At 45.1% G+C, this 24,951-nt stretch overlaps 1 protein-coding gene across 15 annotated transcripts in view; it reads left to right on the forward strand.

Annotated features, from left to right (window-relative positions):
- Positions 1 to 308: 308 nt before the first annotated feature.
- The window catches only part of BIN1 (bridging integrator 1), a 100,397-nt gene continuing 75,754 nt past the window's right edge, over positions 309 to 24,951 (forward strand). For 13 of the 15 annotated variants that reach the window (XM_075511240.1, XM_075511242.1, XM_075511247.1 and 10 more), the window contains exon 1: positions 309 to 485. In XM_075511240.1, coding sequence (XP_075367355.1) covers positions 402 to 485 — 84 coding nt within the window. In that variant the 5' untranslated portion in view covers positions 309 to 401. The remainder of the gene's footprint in view (positions 486 to 24,951) is intronic. The other 2 variants (XM_075511253.1, XM_075511256.1) reach the window with 2 other exon arrangements.

Raw genomic sequence — 24,951 nt, forward strand, 5'->3', positions numbered from 1 at the left:
ACCTCCCTCTACGATGCTTCCCAGATTTCCCCCACCCTGCCTGCCTTCTCTGGGCCAGGCTGCGGCGGGTTCCCGGGTTCCCCGCCGCAGCCTGGCCCAGAGAAGGCAGGCAGGGTGGGGGAAATCTGGCAAACGCCTGCCCCCAGTTCTTCTCCCTCCTGCCAGCAGCAGCATCGCATCCCTGGCAGACAGGATGCCCAGCTGTGCTGCTGCTGCCACCTCCCGGGGCGACGCGCGGCCCCTTTAAGGCGGCGCGGGGCGCACTGTCCCTTTAAAAGGCGGTGGGCGGGCGGGCGGGAGGCGGTGGCGGCGGCGGCCGGGGCCATCGCCTGCCCGCCGGGTTTTCCCCCCCTTTCTGCCGGCCCGTCGTTCGCAGCCGCCCGTTAAAAAGAGGAGGCAAGATGGCCGAGCTGGGCAGCAAGGGGGTCACCGCCGGGAAGATCGCCAGCAACGTCCAGAAGAAGCTGACCCGGGCGCAGGAGAAGGTAGAGGAGGGGCGGGGGGTGCGCGGCCGTCGTCTCCCCGGGATGCGGGTGGCGATGCGGGTACCGGGGGTGACACCCCTCCCCAAAGCAGAGATGCGTCTCGCAGTGGGTGCAGCGGCGCCCCTGCCTCCCCCCCCCCTCCCCGGGGGGGGCTGGCAGCTGCCTTCGCTGCCTGCGGATTTAGGGCCCCTTTGCATCCTGAGAATGCAAAATTTCGCAGTTGTGAGTTGCGATGTTTTACCATCCGTCTGCACGCTCAGGATAAGCAGAAACATGGCATCGGATTCAGCTGGGAGAGGGGAGGGATGACAGAGTGCCGCACGTTTGTTTTAAATATGTAGATGCCTATTGTTTCAGCAGGAGGAGACCTTCTTTCTATGGTATTTAGGTACTGTTTTATGCGGCAATTTCAAGAGCAGTACTGTATTTTGCGATAGCGCTAAATACGTAACCTCAAAGACGGTGAGGAAAAGGAGATGGGCGCTTGCTCCCTTATCTTCTAACAGCATAACATGATATTCGCTGCTTGCTTTACTGACCTTGAGCTTCAAATTTTGGAATGGTGGTAAGACAAAAACCATACTGTCTTTGAAGATTGTGCCGATGTCTGGTGAGGGAGGGGTGTTTTTTGAATCCCGGGAGCCCTTTCACTGCTCTCCACCCACCCCTGTGCCAGCAAAAGGTGCCAGGAATATGCAATGGATACTTTTCATGTTCATCTCTCTGGCATGTTGCATCGGATGCCAGATGCCTGCTCTGTGTAGGGATTATCGGACGTTTTACTCGGGGACATTGATCAGCTGCTTTTATCTCAGGCATGCTCATCTTGGTTTTCAGTGATTTGCTGTGAGATGACATTGACTGAATAAGGACTGGTGCATCTTTGAGGGAGGGAGGGTGAACAGATCTACCCACTGCTGCTCTTGTTCCCTGGGAGTTATCTTTAGCAGCTAAAATTTATTTAGGAGGTTTGAGACTGGATGCAGTGCTGGCCTGAGCCTTGTACTGATCGCCAATGCTGTTACAAACTGCTGCTGGGTCAGAATAGCAACTCAAACCTGTTGGGCCTAATTTTGCACATGCTGCTTCCGCTGGTTTAAGGTCATTTACTAAGACTAGAAGCATGCTTTGAGCTTGCCTGACTGCTTGGAAAAAACTCCGAGTGAATAGCAGATCCAGTATGGAACTGGCTGCAGCAACAAGGTCCTGGCTTCGCTCCGTCCATGGGAGTGAGTGTGGCCACATCTGTGGTTTTTCCCCTTACTGCGGTTCCAGGTGGGGACAGGACACGGAATTTGTCTCCTGGTATCTGGTCTACCTTGAACTCATTATAGATGCTAAATTCATTCTGTTAGCCACCAGATGGGAACCATATTTTTATTTAACGTTAAGGTAGGTGGTAAAGGCTGAGCTCCTGGCCTGCTGATTAAGTTATTGTGTTCATTGGTGCAGCTTGGAGCCAAGTGTGGCCTGCCAGGTCCTTCCCCGGCTTCTTATCTAAACACACACAGGTTCTTTTCCTAGGAAGAGAGTTTTCCACAAATTCCTCTCAACTGGAGATCCAGTTCACTTCCTTGCTTATTCCCTGGGGGTGATTGGGGATGTGGGAACAACAACAATAATAATTGAGAGTTTAGCTGTGTATTGCGGGTAATTTGCATGATCTGAAATCAATTCTTTGTCTCTTTAGCAGGAAAATGCACAGCTCCTTTTCCCTCTAAGGAGAAAAGGAAAACAAAACCCAAAGCACTTGCTTAATAACACAAATTCTAGGCCCTTTGGCTGTTGTGGTCCTAATGCAAATGAAACAACTTTGCTCTCTGGGCTCTCAAAAAAGAAAAAAAATGGCATTGCTTACTTCATTGTCTGACTGGCCCCTTCATACTGCTACAGCTTCATCTCTAACAATTCCTCTTTCATGGAATATTAGGTGTTTTACCCTTTACCTGTCCCTCTAAGGGACGGACTTTCACTGAGGCAAGCATGTCAATGTGAACTTTCAGCTCGTGAGGAAAGATACAGTTGAATACGAAGTGAAGAGGAAGGCGCCAGTGGTTAGGGCACTATGCTGGTGTTACTCTTGTGGTATTTTGTTTTAAACTGTGATCTGTGATACATGATAGGGTATAGCAGGAAGGGTAAACCACGTGTCTGGAAATAAGGACCAGGTGTTTAAAAAAGAAACAAAAAAGGTAAGCAGAAGTGTGCAGAGGTAGATCTGGGTACACAACAGACCAAGCACTTAAAAATGTATTAGATTTTGGTGAAGGGATCCTGAGTGGGGTTGAACTTTCCTTTTTGAGGCTAGTATAATTGGAGGCTTAAACAAGCTGACAGTGTTCCTTTTACGTATCCTCTATTGATTTGAATCTAGGATAAAAATTCTTCCCTTCAGAGTAGTATCTGTCTCCCAACTTGAGCCCTGAGGCTTTGACTTCAGCAATTTCCTTCATGGTGAATTTAAGCCTTGTGTTAGGCAAAGAATGATGTCTTTTTGTTCAATGCAGAATTCACACTGAAACACTGTACACATCCTTTTTTCCCTTCTGAGATGGCTATTATGTAAAGCATGTAAGATATTCCTTCAGAAGTACTGTTTGTTTTAAGCCTTTCAGCAAAACTATTGGCTATTTTTGGAAAACACTTTCTCAATTCCACAGGAAATATGGGGCAGAATGGTTGACTATGCTGTTTGCAAATGGGCTGTGTACCCTTTTACTCTCTCTCTTTCTATTCAAAGCTAGCCTCAAGTACAACACTTGGTAATAATTTGCCCGTTGTCCAGTGAAATGTATCAAATAAGTTGATGCCTCTGTCCAGAGGAACCCACCTAGCAGAAAGGGCCCATGCAACTGTTGCTAACTCATATATCAGCCTCTGCAACTAACAATTAAGAGGTTTAGGCTGGAAGTCGCGCTTTATTCCTCCTGTAGTTAGCTGAAGGGTTTTCAGATCAAGATGTTGAGCTCTGAGCCTTTCATAATTCTAAACTTCTTAAAATGGAGTAAAATTGTAATGCCTCCAATGTCATGGTGCCTTGGAGAGAGCTTAGTGTTTGCAAGCTCTTTTAAACTTTGCCAGTAAGGATTTGAAGTCTTTTTTCTTTATGTCTGTAATTCATCATCTTGGTTAAAATGTATGTTTCTTGTGATGTGATCAGTTTTTATCTTATAATTCTGAAATTTTTAAAAATCTCCCCAATTTCCACAATTCTTATTTTGCTCAAAGAGTGTCCTGTTTCTGGATGTGTCAGTCTGCACGTGCACAAACATTTCTGCTTTGAACAAATTAAAACAGTGTCTTGGTGACTTGATGCAACCCTGGTGGGAGGGTAACTCCTCTGCGAGGTTTCAGGAGGGGGTTGAGTTTGAGGAGCAAATAGATTGGGGTTTTGTTGCTTGGCTGGTAGTAGGGGTCCTCATCACAGGATCAAGCTCTCTGCTTTCCTTCAGCAGGTTAGGCAGAGATTCAGGGTGGAAGATGGTATTGGCTGTGCAAGCACTGACTGATGATTTAAATTGCATACAGATTAATAGGCATGTCTGAGGAGATGAGTTGTAAAGTTGACATTGGAAAGAGAGGTTTTTCCTCAGGAGCTTTTTTGTGTGGAGAGTAGAAAGGGATGAACTTATTTTTTCCTTTCTAGACTTTGAGCACGGGAAGTTCCTGTCCTATAGGAGTGGTGATCTCTTGCTCTCCTTTCATTGCAAAGCTGGGCAAAATAAAGAGTCTGTATTCTGTGACATGAATATGTTGTCATATTTTTTCATGTTTTTACTCTGATATACCAACAAACCAAGGCATCCCCTTTTCTCTCTCTCTGTCCCTAACCAAAGGGGAAGCCTTTGTTCCAGGACCTGTCAAAATTTAGTTTGGACATCCAAACTCCCTTGCGTTAGCAGGTATCATTTAGGTCATAGACTCTCCACTGACTTGCCATGTTGCCATGAGATGTTACTTCTGCTTTCTGTTCTTGGCTTACTTCATTTATCCCACCGATGTTTACCCGCATCTTATGTTTGCAAAATTTTCCTGATTAAACCTGTCAGAGCAAAGTTCTGCTTTCCTCTGGCTGCACAGTCCAAGGAGGCTGAGCTGTATTCCTGGTCTCACAGGGCTAGTATGACCCTAGCTGTTGGTAGTCAGGCTTGCTGATGCTTATTCCCTGCCTGCTACAGTGCAAGAAAAGATTTATATGCCAGTAAACCAAAGGCTTTGCTAAAGAATTTGCAGCCCAGCAAGGAGAAATAACCAAGGACACTGGCCCTAGAAAGGAAGGCGGAGGACTGCTTTTGGCAGGGCACTGTGGCCTGATGTCCCAATGCTTTTTCCAATTAATTTGTCTGATGTAACAATTGTAGCAGCACAGGCTGTGTCCAGAAAGGATCTTTTCCTTTCCCAGAACCTTAGGATTTGTTTCTTTCCTCTTGTAATCCCTTGCTGAACATGAAGAGGTTGTGATTTGGGTGGAACAGGGTTTGCAGAAGGCATGGCTTGCATTTTGAGTTTGCCCTGATAAGGCTTTTTTTCCCCCTGATAAGACGTGCTCCAATAGGTGGAGCATGGCAGGTGAGAACACCTAAAATAAAATCTCAGCCCTGTTGAAGCAGGTAAGAGTCTATACCAATAAGGAGCATCCATGAACCTTAAACCAAATTTAAATATAGCTGTCTTCAGGATTCAGCTGTCAGAGACTGCCTGATCTGTAGAACCTCTGCAGATGTGGAGGGAGGCTTTATATAAAAAATGGTAGATTCAGAAAGCTCTCTTGTTGAAGGAAGTATCACATCTACCTACTTGGGAGGAGGGAAGTTCCTTACTGGTTTTCCTTCGGGATCCTTCTGTCTCTTCAAAGTTTCTGTGGTTTTTCCTTGGCTTTGCCACCAAACCATCCTACCCTATGCAATCTGCCTTGTTGTGCCAGTGAAGTACAAAAAGCCTGAAAAGGTACAAGAGTTGTTCTCTTGCTGATATGGCATGAAACCTTCTTTTTTTTTTCCTTGAGAACTCTGCAGAAGACAAGGAGAGGGCTTCTTGCTTTATATATGTTAGCTTGCTTTCTCAAGAAGGTAGGGCTTAGGTGACAGGTAGACTCTCAAAGGTACTTGTGCCTAAAGGTTGCTGGAAAACAGGCACTGGACAGAGGGAGGTCTGAATTAATTCCCATAATGTACAGATGATTCCAGTATGAGCTCAGACTGTATTACTGGGTATCAGATAATCTGTATGGGGCAGGGAGGAGATGAAATAGGAAACCAGGCTCTGCGTGCTTCCTTGCCCATGGAATGATTTGATTGGCAGGGTGCTTACAGTGCCCTGCTGAAGGTGCCCCTCTGTCTGGGTGTTGGCAACAGATTTCTTTTAAGAAGCAGAATCTCACGGATGGATGAATTTTCTGATTGGAAAAGGCCCAGACCTGTTCCCAGTCACTTTATCTTCCCTGTAAGTTTGAGTCTTACAGCCAGTCCTCTTCAGTGCAGTTCTTGTGAGATCAGGTCTATAAAGTAGGATCCGTAAGATCTCTTTTCAGTGGAGACTTCTGGTGAGGCTCTAGGCAGGATAGAGTTAGTCTTACAGAACTCATCTGTCAGGGGGGTGCCATCAAACCTGTCTGTCCTCTCCTTCCATCATGCATGCTGATTGCTAAGCACGGTTTTGTGTTTCCAGGCACAAATATTTTTTGCAACATCACAAATGCTCTTGGCACGTGACTAGCAAATGACATGGCTAGCCAAGCCATTCAGGAAAGCTGTGTGCAGCCTGAGGTGTTCAGCATCTAGCCGGACTGGGGTCTTCAGGAATAATGCAAGTTTTCCTTTATTACTGACTCTTTGGACAGAGACACAAGACCCTGTTGCTTGGGACCAAATGTGTCAGAAAGATCTGGTTTTAGAAATTTTGGAGTGTCAAGAGGGTAGCTTAGGTTGACAGGTATTAAATACGAGTGGCTATTTTTTTCCACTGTTGTGATGGTGACCAGACACCTGAGCTGCCCACTGTGCGAGTTCTGCAGCTTCACAAGGATCGTCTTACAGTCCTGGCTGTCTACCTGTACATGCAGGGATCAGACTCTCTTCCCAGAAGTGCTGTAATGGCAACTTGACATTATCATGAAGATAGGCTTGATTTGCCCAAGCAGAACAGATTTGTAGCCCCGTTTTCTTCAACTGGCCACAGCTCAGCATGCAGGGCTCCCTAAGTGGGCTAGCAAAGCCAGGGTGTGCAGACCAGCTGCTTCTGCTGTGGGATAAGACTGTATTATCCCACAGGATACTGTGAGAGACTGTGCATTCTCCACCCCAGAGCAGTGAGATGGGAACAAATACTGAAATACGAATAAAGCTTCGTCTGAGAGCTGCTGGCAGGTGGAATAGAGCATCAAGGTCCATTTTGACGTCAGCCTGTGTTTTAGCCTTCTCTTGAGGGGGACTGTGTATTTGCTTTTCTCCAACGCCTGCAATATTGAATGCATAACTCCCAGCAAACCTGTACCATTCTGACATTCATACTGCTGAGCTAAAAGAGGGCATCTCACAGGAAGGTGTTGGAAGAGAGAAGAAAGTAATTTACATTGTCTTGCTAGTTAAAACCAATTTTAAATATGGTATTAGTTGACTGTTTAATACCATCAGAACAGGAGTGAGGAACCTCTGCAGAATTGCCTGAACTGTTGGCAGCAGTGCAAGGGATGAATAAATCTTGGCAGGTGTGCTTTCAGCAGGTACATGCAAGTGACTGATGGACCTCAGACAAGGTCAGGTTTCCCTTGGAACATCTCCTGGCTTTGCTAGCCTCTGAAGCTGCTTGATCTTCACAAAGCTGGCAAGTACTGCAGGGTAGGTCCCGTCCCTCATTCCTAGAGAAAAATTGGAAATATTAGCAGAAAATAGGATTAATGAATCTTTTTTTGGTTTAAGTTACATTTTTATTATGCCAACTTGCTTGCATAGTTTTGTTTCTTAGCTGCTACTCAGAAAGTACCTCTCTTTAGATTTGTAGTTCTGTGGCCTGAAGGAACAATAGAAACTGTCCACCTGAATAGGTTGTACAGTTTTCGTTTAATTTTTTTCCCATCCTCCCCCCCTCCCCCCCCTTTTTTTTTTTCTAAGTTTCTCCTTGATTATGTTGGGAGCTTGCATTCAGGAAGGGTTTGGATGCTAGTTATGTTTTGAGGAAGATTTGGAAGCCAGAGCTTGGGGCATTACACAGACCTAGACAGACGTCTCACAGAATCACTATGAAGCAGCTTTATGAAATGAGGAATAGGTACTGTGTTTGCTCAGATCTCTGCAAGTACACATGTATAACATAGATTTTTCTACTATTTAGGCTGTTCTGGAGTAAATTTTGCTCAGACCTGTAGCTGGCAGGTTAAAGTTTTTGGAAGTCAGCATTTCCAGAGGGGTGCAGTTAGGAGAGTCATAAAAGCCAGGCATTGTTGCCTTTCTTTTTGTCCCTTTCTTTAGAAGAAAGAAGTCCGAGTGGCAGTTTGTTCTTAATACAGGCTGCCAGGCAGGATGGAGAGTGCAAACTTTACCAATAGGGAGGAAAGCAGTACTTAACAACAACTCATCCCTCTGTGAAAACCACGGGCTGCATTTAATCTCTTGATGATACACAAATATGAAAGTCTGAAGTACTGGCTTCTCTGCAAGGATTTGACATGCAGATTCAGAAAGCTGGTAACCTGTTCTGAAATGATTTTTTTTTTTTGGTAATTCTTCATTGATCATGTTTGGTTTGTGTATTTTAAGTAGGTTTAGAACTTTTTGTTAAACTTGCTTTAAGAGCCATGCTAGTTTCTCAGTTCTTTTCAAAGTTACCTTTTCAGGAGGGAGATTAGAGGTTGATATAGCTGAATTACAAACACTTTTCACTGGGCAGTGGCTAATGCTCTGCTTTGAAACTGCATTAGACAGAACTGCAATGCTTGTTTGCCAGCAGGGATGGAAAGGGAAATTCAATCGTACAGTAACTACAGTGTTTGAAAACACAGCTAAAAGCGTTTATGGTTGGTTTTGTTGTGGTGTTTTTTTTTTTTTTTTGAACTTCATGCTACTTGGCTTGATTGCACATTTTATCAGGCCAGAAACAATAATGCATGACTTAACCAACTCAGAGCTGAATTTGAAGGTATTTGCAGAGTGAATAAGCAATTATCTCCCATTGGATTTATTTGGAATGGGGCCAGTGACAGATGTGAACATATACCGAATAAGGTATAAAGACTGGCATTTGGAGAAAATGTAGATCTCTGCATCTTTTTCCTTAACAGAAATGCTGGTCCTGTAGCTCTCTAGTACCGTTGTAGGTAATGTTACCCATTCCTGTAAGTTATAGTAAGTCTTTTGGTCCTACCAGCTCCGGGATTCTGAGTGTGGAAGGACCAACCTTATTTCCATTCCTGCTTCCTCAGCCATTGGGGGGGGGGGGGGGAAAGGGCAAAAACTTGAGGGGGAAAAATAGTATATTTAGAAAATGTAGGGAATTCCTTTCCTGGAAGTTGAATGTTCAGCTCATTAATTTTGAATTTTCAGGCAGTCGAGTGGTGTCTTGGGGAGGTATTTTCTTCCCCCTCCCTCTGTGGGTGGAAAATGACCCTTCTGGTCCATATGTTGATTCTGACACAAGAGACCAAAAAGAGGATTGAGTTATTGTGGCAGGGGACAGCATGTTTCAAAGGGTGCTTTGAAAATATGTTTTGGAAAAACTCTGTTGGGAGGGATGGCAGGTTCTATGAGAGAAACAGTACTCAGGAAAAGTTTAAATTTGTTCAATTGGAGAAATATACTTGGGTTCTGCATTGAAACACTCCTTAAGATATAGGTTCCTCAGCGGAGGAGTGAAATTACTATTCTTCTGTGTATTGAACCAACTTCTACAGTAGGAGAATACTAGGATTTTTTCTCTTTTCTGTCTGTTTAGACTGGACAGCCATTGCAAAAAGCCAAGCCTAGCAGTGTGTTAATAAACTTGAGCCATTGAAAGAATGTATCCACTCTGATAATGTTTGCCTCCTCATGCATGCAGACAGCATGACTATTTGTTAGTATCGGCAGTGTGATTGTATTATATATTGCCAAAAAAGACCATTCCCTACCCAGAAACAATTCCAATGTAAATATTGGACAGTCTCAGATAATTAAGATACTTCTGGTTTGTTTCAGTAAAATTCTGTGTTCCAGAAGACTTAAAAGGGTTTTTGGATATTTTTGCAGAGGTTTGGTAAGGGTGGTTTTGTAGGCAAGGGTGCAAGGCTATTTTTGAACAGCAGAATTTTTATGAAAATACATAAGCTGAAGAAATTGGAAAAAGAGATTGGCTTTCTTTGGAGAGGAAGAGCAGCTGTATGTGCAGGGCTGGGAGGGGAGGGTTCGGAGACTGACTGTGGTGTGGTGGTGGGGGGTCAGAGAGAGGTGTCAGAGGGGTCAGAGACGGGTGATGTGATCAGTTGATTGTAGAGCCCTGTAGTGGTATGCTACATCCAATTGCTCATGGTCTGGGACTTGTCTGTGAATGGGTATGAGAGTCAGTTGCTAGACTAGGACTTTTTGCCAAGCTGAAGGCTTTTGCTCTCTTTATTCCCTGACTGTAAGTGAACATGAATAATTCAGGGATGAAGTGTGTGTTATCAGGGCTGGGTGCCCTTACGATGAGGCTGTGGGCACAGTAGGTGTAAAGGACTGTGTTGCCGTGCTGGATGAAGGTGATCAACTTAAAGCTGGGGTGATTTTAGCTGGAATGTCTTCTAAGCCTCCAGTCTCCAAGTTGAGGCCTCCAAGTCTCCACTCGAGGCCTTAATTTTTGAGGAGGCTCTTTGGGGAGTGCATTGTGGTGCTTCTCCATTCCAAAGACACTGTGGCCCAGAATCTCAGGAAGTACTGTGGCAAAGAAGCTGGTGGACTTGCACCCATTCAAAGTGGGAGAACTTGGCCCATCAAGCCCAGTTCTCAAATTTGCTGTTACTCATCCTTCAGCTCTTCTGAAGTAGAGGCAATCCTCTTGGGCAGAAAGGAAGAAGGGCTGTTCAAAAGCTGCTTGGGAAGAACCAACAAGAGCTGATCATCTGTATTGCTCCATTTGTTCCCACTTCGATGGGACAAGCCACACTCTGTAATCCAACCTGGCCGTGGAGGGTACCATTCCTAAATCTTTCCCCCATGTCTGATCCCTTGCAGCTATCACCCTCTGGCTCAGGGTGTCCCAACAGCTGATCCAAATGTTTGTGTCTTTCCCTTTGCCCCATCATGCATGTTACATGTTCCAGATCTGTCCTGCATTTGAGAAAGTCCCATTCTTGTTCAGCAAGGTGGTCGTGAACCCATACAGGAGCTTTCCTAGCCTCTTAAGGGCTCTGCATCCAGCCTGTCCCTTCTGGAGTCCCTCTCTCACATCGTTCTGCCTTATAAGAGCTCCTCTGCTGCTCTCCCTCCTAGCACGCACCTGCTCCTTTATCTCTTTCTCCAGCTCAGTCATGGCCCCAAATGCCTTTTATGTTTTGTCCCAATTTGGCTGCTTCATTTTGCATTAGGGCCTGCATAAAAATAAAAACACTTCTTGCAAATGTATCAGCATTTAAAATGAGTGTTGCAGGGGAGGAGGTGGAGGACTTGAGAAGGGAGATTTGTGCAAACAGCACTATTTATGTTATCTATTCCTCTTACTAGTGTTACTGTTGGCTATAGATAGGGTTTAATTAAGCTATGTTAAATCCCTACCCAAGTAATAGACATTGATGTCGCTGAAGTCCTGTTGCCTGGAATGTCACATTGATGCCAGCTGAGTTAAGTGATGCCATTTGGCCTTATTAACTACAGAGCTATGGTGTAGCTACTACCCAGCTCCACAGTTGTGCCCGCTTTTTTTGGTCTCTGATTGGCATCTGCTTGAGGCTGGGGCAGGCAGAAAGTAGGGTGGAAATTTACCTGCTTTCTTGGAGACTCTTCAACTCTTCCTGCTTCTTTATCTTCAGGGTATTGATAGATGCATATTCTCCCCAGGCTCTGGTTTGCTGAAAAGCAGGAACTCTGGGGAATTCAGTGTTTTTACCTGCCTGCTTTGAATAAGAGCAAACCAAGTGGAAAAAGAAATTGCCCAGAAGGTTATGAATTAGGCATACAACCGCATATGACCAAAATGGCTTGGTTGCACAAGTGCATGTAACAGCTGTGTGTTCAGCAGTCTGTCTCTTGGGCAGTTACGTGGTAGAGAGGTAGACATGTGCAGCTTGTGCACCCTAGACTCAACAAACCAAGGCTGAATGGTCAAGATGGCCTATGTGTCTTTTGGTGAAGCTGTGAGTTTTCAGCACCTCTGGTATCAGGCCACCTGCTTAAGGTGTCAAGGTTGAAGCATTCAAAGTCTGAAAACTCTACCTTAAGCTCTTAAGATTCTTAATCTCCCACACTTCTTGAGGGTAGGTGCCTGCTTCTGACTCTGGATTTGGTCTGGTGGAAGAAGTCACCACTTCCGAATGGTTATCCCGCTGCCCTGTTTCCTGCTCTGTGTGCTTGCTGCTGGAGCACTTTGTGCAAGTCTCCATCCTCTTGCCTCTAGATAAAATCTTGTCTTTGTCAGACCGACAGTTTGAACTGGCCCAGCTACTCTGTCTGGGGCAGCAGTTTCATATTACTCTTAAACCACATCTGCCACCGAAATGCGTCATCTCCAGCTGCTTCTTTTCTCCTCCTTTCTGCATGCTGCTGCCCCATCACTATCCCTCTGATTGTGCTCCTTTACCGGTTTTTCTTTCAAGCCTGTCCTCACAAATAGGTGCATTTGATAGTAAGTTCTGGATGGAGGGACTAGAGGGACAGCAACAAGCACAGGGACAGGGGAAAGACTGGCAATCAAGGGTGCTCAAGAGAGGATCTGCCCTGAGGTAAGAGTAGAGTGGAAGTAAGGCCAAATTTGACCCGATGCAAGTGTGGCTTAATCAGCAGGACCACGGGGCAGTGGGGTGGTGCCTGAGCTGGGGCAGTGGCCTGTTTCCCACCTCAGCTTGACTAGACCTGTAGCTAGCACCCGACTTCTTAATTTTACGTTCTTTTTCCTTTATATTCTGACTTTCTGAAACCCCCGACTAAAAGATATAAAATACATGAGGAAAAAATTGAAAGTGAAGTCTAAATGACATTTGCCAGGGTTTGTTTTTATTCTCAGAAGCTTGGGTGGTGAAAAAGCAGGACACTTCCATGTTCTTCATAAGGATAAATAGGGGGCTGAAGAGTAAGGGCTAGGAGAGGAAGATATCTATGCTTTCTTTTTAACTGCTAAAAATCTGTCAAGCAAAGGAGAAGATAAATAAAAAGCAATATGTTTTTTCAATAAACTTCTATAAAACAAGGCAAGCTCATGCTTTTATAGAAGGGGAAAAAACCCATCCACTTAATAACACAGTGAGTTAGACCTGGAGGGAAGATGATGTATCAGTCAAATGTTTGGGGGTGGCTGAGGGGGTGGGAACATAGATATATCTGAGGAAGAAAAAGGCAAGAAATAATTCTTGTTTGAGTTTCTTGTATACTGTTGGTTATAACCAAGAACCAACCCTTGAATTTATGCTAGGGTACAAGCTTAGTACATGGGTTGTACCTATCGTACAGGGCATGCATAATGCAAAATTACCTGGAGAAATGAGAGAGAGATACAGGCATAACGTAACAAGACTGAATCAGCTAACGCAGCAGGAGCCTTTAAAAGGAACCTGGCTTTGAAAGTGCTTGGATGACCTAGGGGTAGGTAGACAGGCACTGAACTACATGCAAGTATGTGAGCATAGCACAATATGACTGCAGAGACCAAACTATGACATCACGTCAGTGAGAAGACAAATTGCTTTTCTATACTGTCTGTCACAGCACCACTCCTGCTGTATTGTGACTTAATTTGGACTTGAATGAAGCTAGAAGATAAACTGCAAAAACTGTAGGTGGAGGGGGAGGGAGAAACAACCTAAAATGTTGAAAACAGTCAAGGGGCTAAAATTTTTGTATAAAAAAATCCTGGAACATCAGGATTTGGGTCAGTGCTATATGCATATCGGGGGCCCCAGCCAGTTCACCAGCTCAAGACTTGTTCCTCTTCCAAGTGCCCTCTGTGGGAGAGGAGGTGGTTGGTTTGAGCCCGTGTAAAAGAACCTTTCTGCTTAAGAGATTTGCCACGTGCAAAGGTGGTGAGAGATAATGCTTGCAAAACATCCGGAGAACTGAGGATTTATTTGTGTGGTTTTGTAAACGTCCTGTAGAATTGCCTTGAGGAAAATAGCTCTTGTATCCTGGAGATGTACTGTGTATTTCCTAAACTGCCAGTATGGCTGTTTTCTTGTGGAAAGCAGTCCTTCTAAAGGCTGATATTAGAAATATAGAAGGTGCGTTAGTTTTCTCTTGCACCAACGAATACATGTTTTTAAGCTAGATCTTTGCTTCTACTTAGATTTCAGTTTAGATCAAACAACTAATACTCACCTATTTCCACAGCTGGTCTCTTGTTGCTGTGGTGTTGGGCCAGTCTCCCACTTGTACTGGCCTTTTGGTTGTTGTGAGAGCAGTTTCAAAGAGGTTCGTGCTACATCTTGGTCATTTCTGAAAGTCCCTTGAAGGATTTTTATCTCTATTTAAGTAACCACATCCTTAATGTTAGTGCCTTGTGTTAACAGGTAAGACATTACCCCCATTTCCCCCATTTAATTTTGTTTCATTTGTTTTTAATGTTGTGGCAGCAAAAATCTGTTGTTACTGTCAGATGAAAAAACTCTGTCTTTACCCTTGATTGCTAGACTCCTGGCTGAATTCACAGTAAATCTCAGAGCTCGAGCTTGGGCTGGCAGGCATGGGTAAAAAAGCTCCCGCCACTCCCAGCCCATTCATGTGCATGGTAAACTGACTGTGACTTACTGCACGTAAAGGGGAATGAGCAGTGAGACTACAGCTGTACAAATTAATGAAATTTAACTGAAACTGATTCTCTTTCTGGGAGAAAAGAGAAAGCAAAATGTTGTTGCAGTTCCTTGCCACCTTAATTTAATTTCATGGTATTTGATGTGTGCTAATAGCAGCTTTCCTTTTCTGCTGGTTCATGTTGCACCAGTGTGGTTTCTCCTGCAATGGGTGCTAAAGCCTCTTTTTCAGTTCCTGCTCAAAGGTGAGTGCTACCAGGGAGCAGTTAATGTTCAGAAAAGCAGTCTGTTGTGATGGTGAATAGTCCGAGTGGCTGCTTCTTCAGTATCGACTTTGACGGGCTGTAGTACAGTGTGGATGCCAATGACCTGAACAACTTGCCAGGGAAGGAGGGGAACGTGATGCTGCTAGCACTTCTCAAGATGATTTTCTTCCCCACAGGGATAAATGATTCATCCAAAGTCACTCTTAAATTAGGTGAGAGGATGCCCAGGGTGGTTGGGGGAGGGGAGGGAACAGAACACTTGGATTCAGGACTGCAGTAAGTTGCTATCCAGCCAGGTATCCCTGGGTATGCCAGGAAACTCTTTCAGCAAAGGTGCCCTTTCTGCTCATGTCCTGTTCAGGGGAGCTGACTCCGTAAATGGACGATTTGGAGGCTCCGGAGCATAATATTCCCAAATGCATTACCTGCAGGGTCACTGTGCCCTCTAACGCAGCTTGCAGCTAGAGAGTGGCTTTGCCCTGTCATAGTTACATGCTTAAAGAGCATTACTCTGATTATCCAGGAGGGCAGATTAATGGGAGTTGATGGATAATTGGAGGAAGGGAGAGGTGCTCGGGAGGTGAATTTGAGTTGGCAGACTTGTTATGCAGAACGGTGTAGTCTGCTTGTGAAAAAGTAAACCAAAGAAACAGGTCTGGGGGAACTGTCTTGCCTTGAAGAGCTTGAGGAAGCAGATAGCAAGATGCTTGCGTGGGAAGTTGGGTCATTAAAATTGTCACTAGTGAGTTGTGGTTGCATTTGAGGTACTCAGTAAAGTCTTCTGGAATAAAATGTGGAAAAAATAAAAGATCTTTCTGTCCCTCCAGATCTTGGCAACTAAATTGGAATTGCTGTAGCACCACTGTGTTTTCTAGCTCCAGTCCTCTCCTGTGGTGTAAGAGGAGCAGAGTCCCACCTGGTGGGACACTGGGATCACAAATGGGAGGCAGTTAGATGTTGCACAACAGCCTGATCTCTGTACCAGCCATGAGTGGGCAGGATTAGTGAGGAGTTGCCCATCTCTGTGGTGGACAGAGGAGGCCATGTGGCAGAAGGGAATGAAGGAATGACCTGGCCATCAGAAACCTTTTGATGTCCAGTGGCTGAGAACAGCAGTGTGTTGGGAGGTGTACAAGCTGTTTGATGAGGAGGGGAATGGAAATGGTCTCCTGGTCACAGGAGATCTGATTGTGTAGAAGAAACAAATGTGTTTTAGAGAGCTGAATGGGAATAGGATCTAACCGCACTCTGGGTAATGAAGAATAGGAGAGAGCGAAGGCTGGAGTGGGGCTTCCAGAGGAGGAAACAAGACTTGCTGCAGGGGAAGTGACACTAGTGCTAGTTCTTACCTAAAAAACTGCTACTCTAAAAAAGTGTGCCCACTCTTCCAGCGAAGTAACAGTAACACAAGTTGGTTTCCTGGGTGAGTTAAAGTTCACCGTCATGAATGGGGCTGTGAATGAAAACCAGGATGGGACAGTGGAGTGGCAGACCTTGGAAATGAAGGCCTTCTTGAGAGCGTGCCAACCTCTGGTGATGGGCAGTGGGAGGCAAAGGGACTGTTGGGGGAGGCATCCTGCAGTATATTCTTCAAGCCCAGAGATGGCATGGGTCTGAAGCCAGTCATGCTGTAGATGTGGAAGGGTATCAAAAGCATTGATGGATACTTTTAGCCAGAATGATTAGGGGCAAGAGGTGAAGGGACCAGAAAAAAATTAGTTGTTCTTGCATTTTCAGCCTCCTGATGCTGAGGAACCAGGTGTCCTCTTCAAGGGATGACTGATTCCTTGTTTCATGGAGTGGAGAACAGAAAGCAAATAATTTTTTTTTTTCTCATCAGATGAAACAAGTACATGTTTTTGGAGGTGAATTGTCATGCTCAGAATCTGCTGCCTTCAGACCTTCATTCTCTATTCCCCCTTGAGCTGTTAGTGGATCTGTGGCACTAAGACATGTCTTTTCAATGTAAAACCTCAGCTCCCTCGCACATTGTAAAATCGAAGACATGACTAGTGTCCCTTTCTCTTAAAAAAAAATTGGAATGGAGGAACCCCGTTCAGGCAGAGTGTATTGTTCAGTTGCTCTGGCTTGTTATTGTAGGGTTGCTTATCAGAGCTGGGCTGTGAGTATTTATCTAAGCCCTTCCTGTCTGTTCCCCCCAAGATAATGACCCAAGATAATGACCCAAGATAAGATCTTTTCTGTGGTGAAGCAGCTGGGGAAGATGCGGGAAGGGGAAGCCTGGGGTCTGAAAGATATGTAGACTCTTGTGCCATGCGTAAGCGCTCACCTGTAAAGAGTCTTTGGATGATGAAGATAAAAAAATGGGAAAGGGTGTGTGTGTCGAGAATAAGTTCTTCCTTCGTTTCTTCCCCTCTCTGCCACCTTCCTTAATTTTCTGACTGTAGTCTGGATATTTTTAGTCATAGAATACTGTCCCCAGTGGTAATGGTAGCTCTTCCACTAACCCCATGCGCATGTAGCAACCTGGATAGATTTTTAGTGTGTTACCCTGAAGTTGTGGCCAGGATAAGCAGGGATGTTAACAAGTGTATGAAAGAAGATGTATGAAAACAGAATCTGTTTTCATGGTGACAGGCTGAGAGATGAAAATTCATGTATAATGCTTTCTGCTGCCTTTGCTGTCTGGCTCTACTGCTTCCTTACTAAAATCCCTTGATCTGCTTTCTGTTTGTTGCTGTCATTCTCTCTAGTGTTTCTTCTAGCTGTCAGCCAGGGATGGCTTAGATTGATTTTGCCATTTGTGTAAAGAAAAAAGTGTAAGTTGGGATATCCTCTGCTGAAGTCAGCTGTGGCTGCTCTGGGAGAGACTTGCAGGGGGGAGAAGAGAAGGAGGAGGAGGTAATGTGAGATCAGTCAGTTCCCCTGTCCTTTCCTTTGTTGGTGAGGCATGCTGGACTGATGCAACTCATTTCTTTGAGCTTCAGAACTAGTTCTAGCTAGTAACACATGGATGGCAAAAAAAAAATGGGAAGCTTGGAGAAACTGTTGTGTATTTACCTGTGTTAGTATATCTCGGGACTAATATCTATGCTTCCTGTATGCTTCAATCCTGTCTCTCTCAAGCAGTAAGTCTCAGTTTGTCAGAGAATTACCATGTGGGAAGGTTCTTTTGAACCCTTTAGACTGGCTTTCACTGCACAGTCGCTGTCCTTGCTTTTCGAAAGGAAAAGACCCTGTGTGGCTGAGATTCAGCCTGTGCAAGGCTGACTTGAGGTTACAAAAGTAAACAGAGTTTTTCATCCTGCCTTCACCATCACCCAGTTCTTGAAACCTGGAAGGCTGAGCGCCAGGAACCCAATCAACATCTTTGTCTCCTCCAGCAATAGCTGGGCTTGCCTATGTGTCAGAAATCTTGTCTTGCAAGTGTGTACTGATCACATAATAGTCTCCGCAATGGTAAGGAACAATGTTCAGGAGCTGTGAAATCATGCACCTGATTTTTATCATGCCTCCTCAGGGGCTATGTGAGAATACTAACCCCACTACGATAGAAAGGAAAAGTAATGATATGGAAAGGCATTATGATTTGTACAAAACCAAACAGAGCATCTGTGACAAAGGCAGTTTTTCAGTGCAGCTTTTCCTGGTTTTGAAGGGAACTATGACAGTTTCTCCATTCCTTTTGTAATAAAGGTTAATGTTTAGTATTGACCTACATGTAATTTAGAGTTGCTTCTTACCACTATTGCAGACTCCTTGTGTAGCCACGGGCAAGTTACTTGTTCTCTAGAGGTCTCATTCTGACATCTGCAAATGATAATGAGGAGGTGATTCTGTGTTGGGGTGAAAAAAATCTTTGAATACATGCATACGTGCAACAAGCCATCGCACATTGCCTGCTCTCAACCTGACAGCGCTGTTACAATGCGGATAAGACTGCCCTGCTCTTTGTAGCAGAAATTTATTAGGCTTGTGTTTGTCTGTGGTGGTGAAGATCGGCAGAGACAGACTGCCTGCTTTCAGCAAGCATCTTTGGCTTATTTATGTCCCTGCTCTGGAGTCTGAGACGAGAAAGAAAGTGTTTTGTTTTGTGCTGGCAGTGCACTGGGGCAGTACCAGTGCTTTTGTGTGATGCACTTGTTTCTTTTGATACAGAAGAAGGTTCTGTGTTTGTTTTGGAGGAAGATGTCCTAGCATTTCACACACACTGGCAGGTGCATGTGGAAAAACAGCTGCAGCTGGATACTTGTGCTTCACAAGATACTGGTGATTAGCTCTGATTCTGCATACATTTCTCTCCTTTCATCTGCTTAGCAAAGCACCTAACTTCTTGATGGCATCAGCTGCACATCATTAAAGTTCCTCCTTCCAATCACATCTTCCTTTCAATCCCCACACAGTAATCTCCAGCCATCACTGTACTTGGCAGGAAGCCAAGTGCTTAGAGGCCTGGATGCCCTCATCAGACAGCTACCAAGAAGAAGGGCTTTCCCCGGTGAGATCCAGAGGAAGCCCTAGGAACCTGGTCATGTCACTGTGCTCCCAGCTCCTTTTTGTTGTAGGAAGAAGTGTCCCTGCTTTGACCATATTTTCCTGCTCTTGGAAAAACTTGAGCTGTCATATCCAACAACTCACTCTTCAGATTTTCTGTCCTCCAATTCTAGACCAGCCAAAACACAGGCAACCCTTCCTGTTCCGCTAACACTTCTTTCTCAGGATCCATGTTGTTCCACAGTAATATCTATTTAGTTGTTGTTCTAGATCCTTCTTGCTGTAATTGTTCTTTCTCTTCCCATCATCTTTAACCTTTGCCTGTGGCAGCTGTGCAATCAGACCAGAATCCAAATGAAGCTGCCTCTTTGATCCTAGCCTGCATTTAATATTAGGGCTCTGGTTGTTACTGAGGAAACAACATATCAAGGTGCATTGGCTCTTCTTTCATCCAAAAGTTTAATTAGAGGTTTGGGCAATATACAATAGTCTCTGTGCTCTGGAGTGGTGGTATGGAATTAGTGGTAGGGACCCAGGATACTCAGGTGTGCATTTTGTGCTCAGTAATACCTGTTACTTTTGGTACTTACTATACCTGAATGAAAGGCATGTGGTAGATATGACACTGAGTTCATGATGCCTGTGAAACCTCTGGATACTGAGTTTTGCCTTCCCATAAGTTTTCCTGTTTTCCTGGGAGCATTTGATGCCTTCTGGTAGAAAATCCAATGAGTTTTGTCTGTCCCAGAGTTAGATGTTGTTTCTGTGGAGCAGTTAAATGGAAGCTGGGCACACAGAAGTGCTTTGGAGTTTTGCCATTACAGATTTATCTCCATAATTTTGAGTCGTACTGTATGTGGCTTAAAACAGGAGATTCCTACTTTTTTAAAAAAAAAAAAAAAACCAACACTTGAATCTCAGTGAAACCTTGAAGTATTGTAGAAAGTGTGCAAAAACTGAGGTTTGGAAACAGCTCTTGGTGAGTGAAGCCAAAATTTTCAGGAAATAAACTAGTTCCTAAACCACTTTGAATTTGAATGGGTTTGAGCCTGAAAATGTGGCTGACTTATCTCCATCTCCTTTGTATGATTAGGAGTTTAAATAAATTTGAAATGCCAAGGCCAGAATTCACCAGCTTATTTTGAAATAGAAAAAGGCTTGGCTGTGATTCTCCCTCTTTAGAAAAGGGAGTGAATTTTTAGTTCTGTTGAAATACAAGTTTGGCAAATCTAAACCTTGATGTTTTCCAGGGACTTCATGGATAGAAATGGGACACATTCTGTTCAAACTGCCCAGCCACTGAATCTAGTCCTTTAGCCAAAGATCCACCCTCACAGTCAGTGTGACTTAGTGAAAACAATGGCCCAACACTTTGTAAGAGGACATAAGTAGGGACTGCTGCTGAGAAAATCAGTTCCACCCCTTGTGAGCCAGGCTGGGACATCAGAAACCATTGGTTATTTTTAACGTGGATCTGTGTTGCTATTTTTAATTGAGGTTCATTTCTCAATCCTGTTCAGCACGTGGCAACTCAAATGCTTGGGTTAGCACAAGGGGAGACAGTGATGTAGAAGCAGGAAAGAGAGTGGGAAATGAGACTTTTTGAGTGTCCTTGTTGGGAAAGCATTCATGAAACTATGGTGTCTTCAAAGATTCCTCTGTGCTTTGGGGAATTCTCTAGTCCAAGGCAAATTTTCTTTTCATCCCCTAAGCAGGATAGTTCCATTCTGGAAATGAGGGTGGAAGAGATGCTCTGTCCATCTGTGCTGGAGAATGTACTTTAAAGGAAGGTTCTGTTGTTTCTTGCAGGAGATGAATTAGATCAGAGCTTTTACCCTGGAAACTGCAACCATCAGATCTCTCACCTGGAAGTGATTAGGCAGCAGTACTTTTTGAATGCTTTCTATATATAAGCTGTCTACAGAAGATGGCTTCCACATCTCCTAGCCAGTCCCTGAAGGTTTTTAGGATGGTACCCTTCTTAAGAGCCTGGGTCCCTTCAACATGCAGCTCCCCTCAAAACAAGTCAGAGATGCACAGAAGTCAGGAGTAGCCCAGCCTATTCTTTCCTGCCCCATCCTGTTTCCTAGTGCTGCTGGAATTGATCCCTGTTGATTCTGGCTTGGCGGTGCTGAAAGCCACAGGGGACAAAGGCTCCTCTTTTTTGGGAGTTGCAGCCAGGCGCATGGACGTGCTTCTTGGCACTCGCCTCTTCCCGGGGTATCACGCAGTGATTTCGCTTCCTCCTGGGATGTGTGTCCCTCAGCTCGGTGTTGTGGCACTGGCCAGGGAGTGTTTCCCGTTTTCATATTCTGGGAGAGGGAGGAGAGAAGGCATGAGTAAAGTGGCAGTTGAGGTTTGCACAAGAGGAAGATAAATATTGGGTGAACATGACCCTTTATAGCCAGGTGCAGATAACAAACAGTGAATCAATAGGGACAAATAGACTTTGTTCCCTGTTCTCTTCTATCTTCACTGTTAAAGATACTTTATACAGCTAAATCTCAGTTGTGTGGTGGTTTTTTGTGTCATTGGTGTCCCCACCCCCGCCCCGTCTTTGTTCAGGCAGTACTAGCATTTAATACTTTTGAAGCTCTGCAGGCTGCATGGCACTAATACTGAAGTGCAGTGATTGCTCGGGAGAGGAGTTGGAGGAGCAGGTTGGGGTTGAGGCATGAGCATGTGAACGCCCACCTGGTACAAGAAGTTCTCCTCCCTTCTCAGGTTTCCCTTCCCTTCGGTGGGAGCACTCCAGTTCCTCTCCTTGCTTGGCTGTGGTCACAGAGCTGTTTAAGGAGGGGGAAGCGAAACCTGTGGCAGGATAGGATCCAGTAGGGAGATTTTATTCTGTGTCCATGACTGGTGGGAAGGGAGGCAGCAGAGCATGTCTCTTGCCAATGAGAGCTCAAAAGCATGTGTTTAATCTTCGAAACACTGTCTCCCATGCCTAGCAGGTACCTGCAGCATTATCCAGTGTGGTGGGGAATCAGGCAGCTGCTGCAGCAACTGTTGATGGCAGCCCCAATGCCTACACCTCTTTCTCACAGGTGGTAGTAGAAGTGTTTAGGTGATGACACTTGCCTTGTGGGAACGAAGGCATGGGGCTGTGTGCACGTCGTGTTCGTTTTCCTGAGCTATTAGTGTGGATAGCAGCAGCCGTGGAACACTTGCTGGTTGCTGTCATGATTCATTTTTATCAAAATCATGCCAAGCCAAAATTAGTATGTAGGAGCTGCCCAGGAGGCTGATGTGACTGTACTGGAAAGACATCTGTGTGGGTTAGCACGCGTCACGCTGACGCCCTCTGTACTGAGGACGGAGGTATGTATTTGCCTGCTTGCAGCAGTTTGCTGCAGTCACAACATGTGTGTTGCTGAATGTGAAGGTTAGTGGCTGGGTTAGGAGCCTTACTGGATGCATAACTTGGGATGTGCCATGTTTGGACAGCTGTATTGGCAAACCTGGCATGGCTCTGTGTTCGGGGATCAAGGAAGGGATATTACTCAATTCCCTTGACTGCTGCCTGGGAATTCTAGAAAACAGAGAAATCTTTATAAAGTTTTTGGAAAGAAAATTCCTCATCACTATGGTTCTTTTGTTTTTTACCCCACTCACTCCAGGTTTAAGTCCTTATTCATAATTGCAGTAGATTGTCTTGTGTTAGTCTAATGAGGTGCTTGTTCTTTTGTCAGACACACCAGGTACTGGCTGCTGTTGGAGGGGTTAGACCTGACAGACTGAGTTGTGTCTAAGGCGAAGTCTTTTTTTTCCATCCCCTTAGCCGGGTGGTCTGCAAATGGGTCAGTGGGATTGAAGGAGGCTCCCTTAAAACCACAATGAGGAATATACCTCGTGAAAAGTCTCAGCCATGCTCTAGATGAACTAGAGCAGGGCTTCAAACCTTTTCTTGAATCGTGGGGCCTTAATTTTCTTTTCCGGGGGTTTGGCCTTCTCTGTAAATGCCAAACATACAGCTTGCTTTCTATGGTTCTTCTTCCTGGGCCTTGAAGTCTGCAGACCACGTGCTGAAAATCATGCAATGTTCTCTTATGTTTGTTACCAGATCTGTAATTTCAACCCAGTATCTTCTGGCCTTGCTGTCTGGTTAACTCCCTGTGCTGTATATACTTTAAGATTCTCAGCAAATAGTAATGTGTAGGCAGGCACCTATAGTCCCTCCACATGTGCTTGAGTTGTCCTCAGCCTGCGTCTCTGAGCAAAGAGTTTTCAACTTCCCGCTTTTGAAAGGGAATTTAATTTAAAAGCCGAAGTCTGTGCATATGGCTCTGTGTGTCTTCACTTGAGCTCTCTTTCTCCCTGCTACTCAGAGCCTGGATCTTGAGATCAACTCTCGGTGCACAAAACTGTGTTTTTCCAAGTCATGCAGACTGGCTGGTAGAACGAGCTTTTCCTTCCCTTCGTCCTGCTCCTCTCCCACCTCCCTTTGTTCCAGGTGGCCTGTCACCTTGTGATTAGGACTCAGTGAAAGCAGTAGCTTACCTCCCTTTGGTTAGTGTTACAGGCGATTCTTCGAGTGTTATCAGGCTGGGAGCAGCAGCACTTGATGGCTTCTGTAGCACATATGGTATCTGGTTACTCATCATGCAGGGGGATCTCAAGGACAGGCAGCCTTTCTTTTCATTGCTGCTTCCACTGCCATTTTTTTTTTTCCTCCAGGATATTTCTCCCCTCTGTTCCCCTAAAAGATTCCCTCCAGGTTCAGCTAAAAAGGAGGGAGAGAGCAATGAAATGTCAGCTTTGCTGTCCTCTGATTGGCAGGAGGTTTGGGATATCGAGCTGGGCATGGTTTGAACTTCTGGCAGACATAGCTCTGTGGAATAGCCTGCTTCTTGGACAGAGGTACCTCAGAGGTGCTATCCTGATGGAGCCATGGGTGCTGAGCTGGCCAGGGATTAGGGTGAAGGCAGGTATGGAGCAGGATGCAAAAGCAGCATGTGTCAGCCCTGAAGCTGATGCATGGAGGAACAGTTCTGCTCTTGGCCTCCTCAAACTCTGCCATTTGGTATGGCCTCCTTGGTCCAGGCATAAAGCTCATGAAGCTGTGTGTCACTCAAGTGAACTTGCTTTTCTTTGCCTGACAAATTTCTATGTACAGGAAAATTCTGGAGGGTCTGTACCCTCATGGGAAAACCTTTTTAGGGGTTTGCAAACTGAAAAAGGTTGAACCACCATCCCAAAACCTAGCATGACTGTTGCAGAGTGAGCTTGGACTTTTATTTGGTTCCTAACATGGTCTCCTGCATCTGGACTCCTCTTGGCCCAGTCCTGCAGTGATCAGCACCTGATATAGCAGATCTGTTTGTGGCAATGGTCTAAAACCTGAGTAGGGTTTTCTCTCCACTCTGAAGATGTTAGATGAATGTTGACAGTGTAACTTTCATGTGTCCTCTGTATTCTTGGAAGTACTTGCTTTATTAAAACCTGGTGACCCCCATCCAGGTCGTGTTGAACCACTAGAAGCACAGCATGTTGGTGAGAGCTTGTCACTGTGCCCATCCAAACATGGGCAAAATTAAATTGCCTGCTCGGATCTGGCTGCCAGAGTAGTGAGATGGCTTTGCACCAAACACCCCCCTCATTGATCCCCTTGTCTCCTCTCCACCAAGAAGGATGCTTTTTGGCAATGCATGGTGGAGGTTGCTTGGCTGATGCCTACGTCTTCCTGGCTGTCTTGGTTCATCTCGCCTCCTGACTGCTAATTGCCTTCAGAGACAATCAGAGAAGCAGTAACTAACTCCTACAGCAACTCCCATGTGTCAACTGTGGCAACTTTCCGATGCTTCCTGCAGTGCCAGATCATCTGATGCTGTTTCTTGCCTAATTTCAT

This window comes from Mycteria americana, chromosome 9 (genome assembly GCF_035582795.1).
Source record: "Mycteria americana isolate JAX WOST 10 ecotype Jacksonville Zoo and Gardens chromosome 9, USCA_MyAme_1.0, whole genome shotgun sequence".
Classification (NCBI taxonomy): Eukaryota; Metazoa; Chordata; class Aves; order Ciconiiformes; family Ciconiidae; genus Mycteria; species Mycteria americana.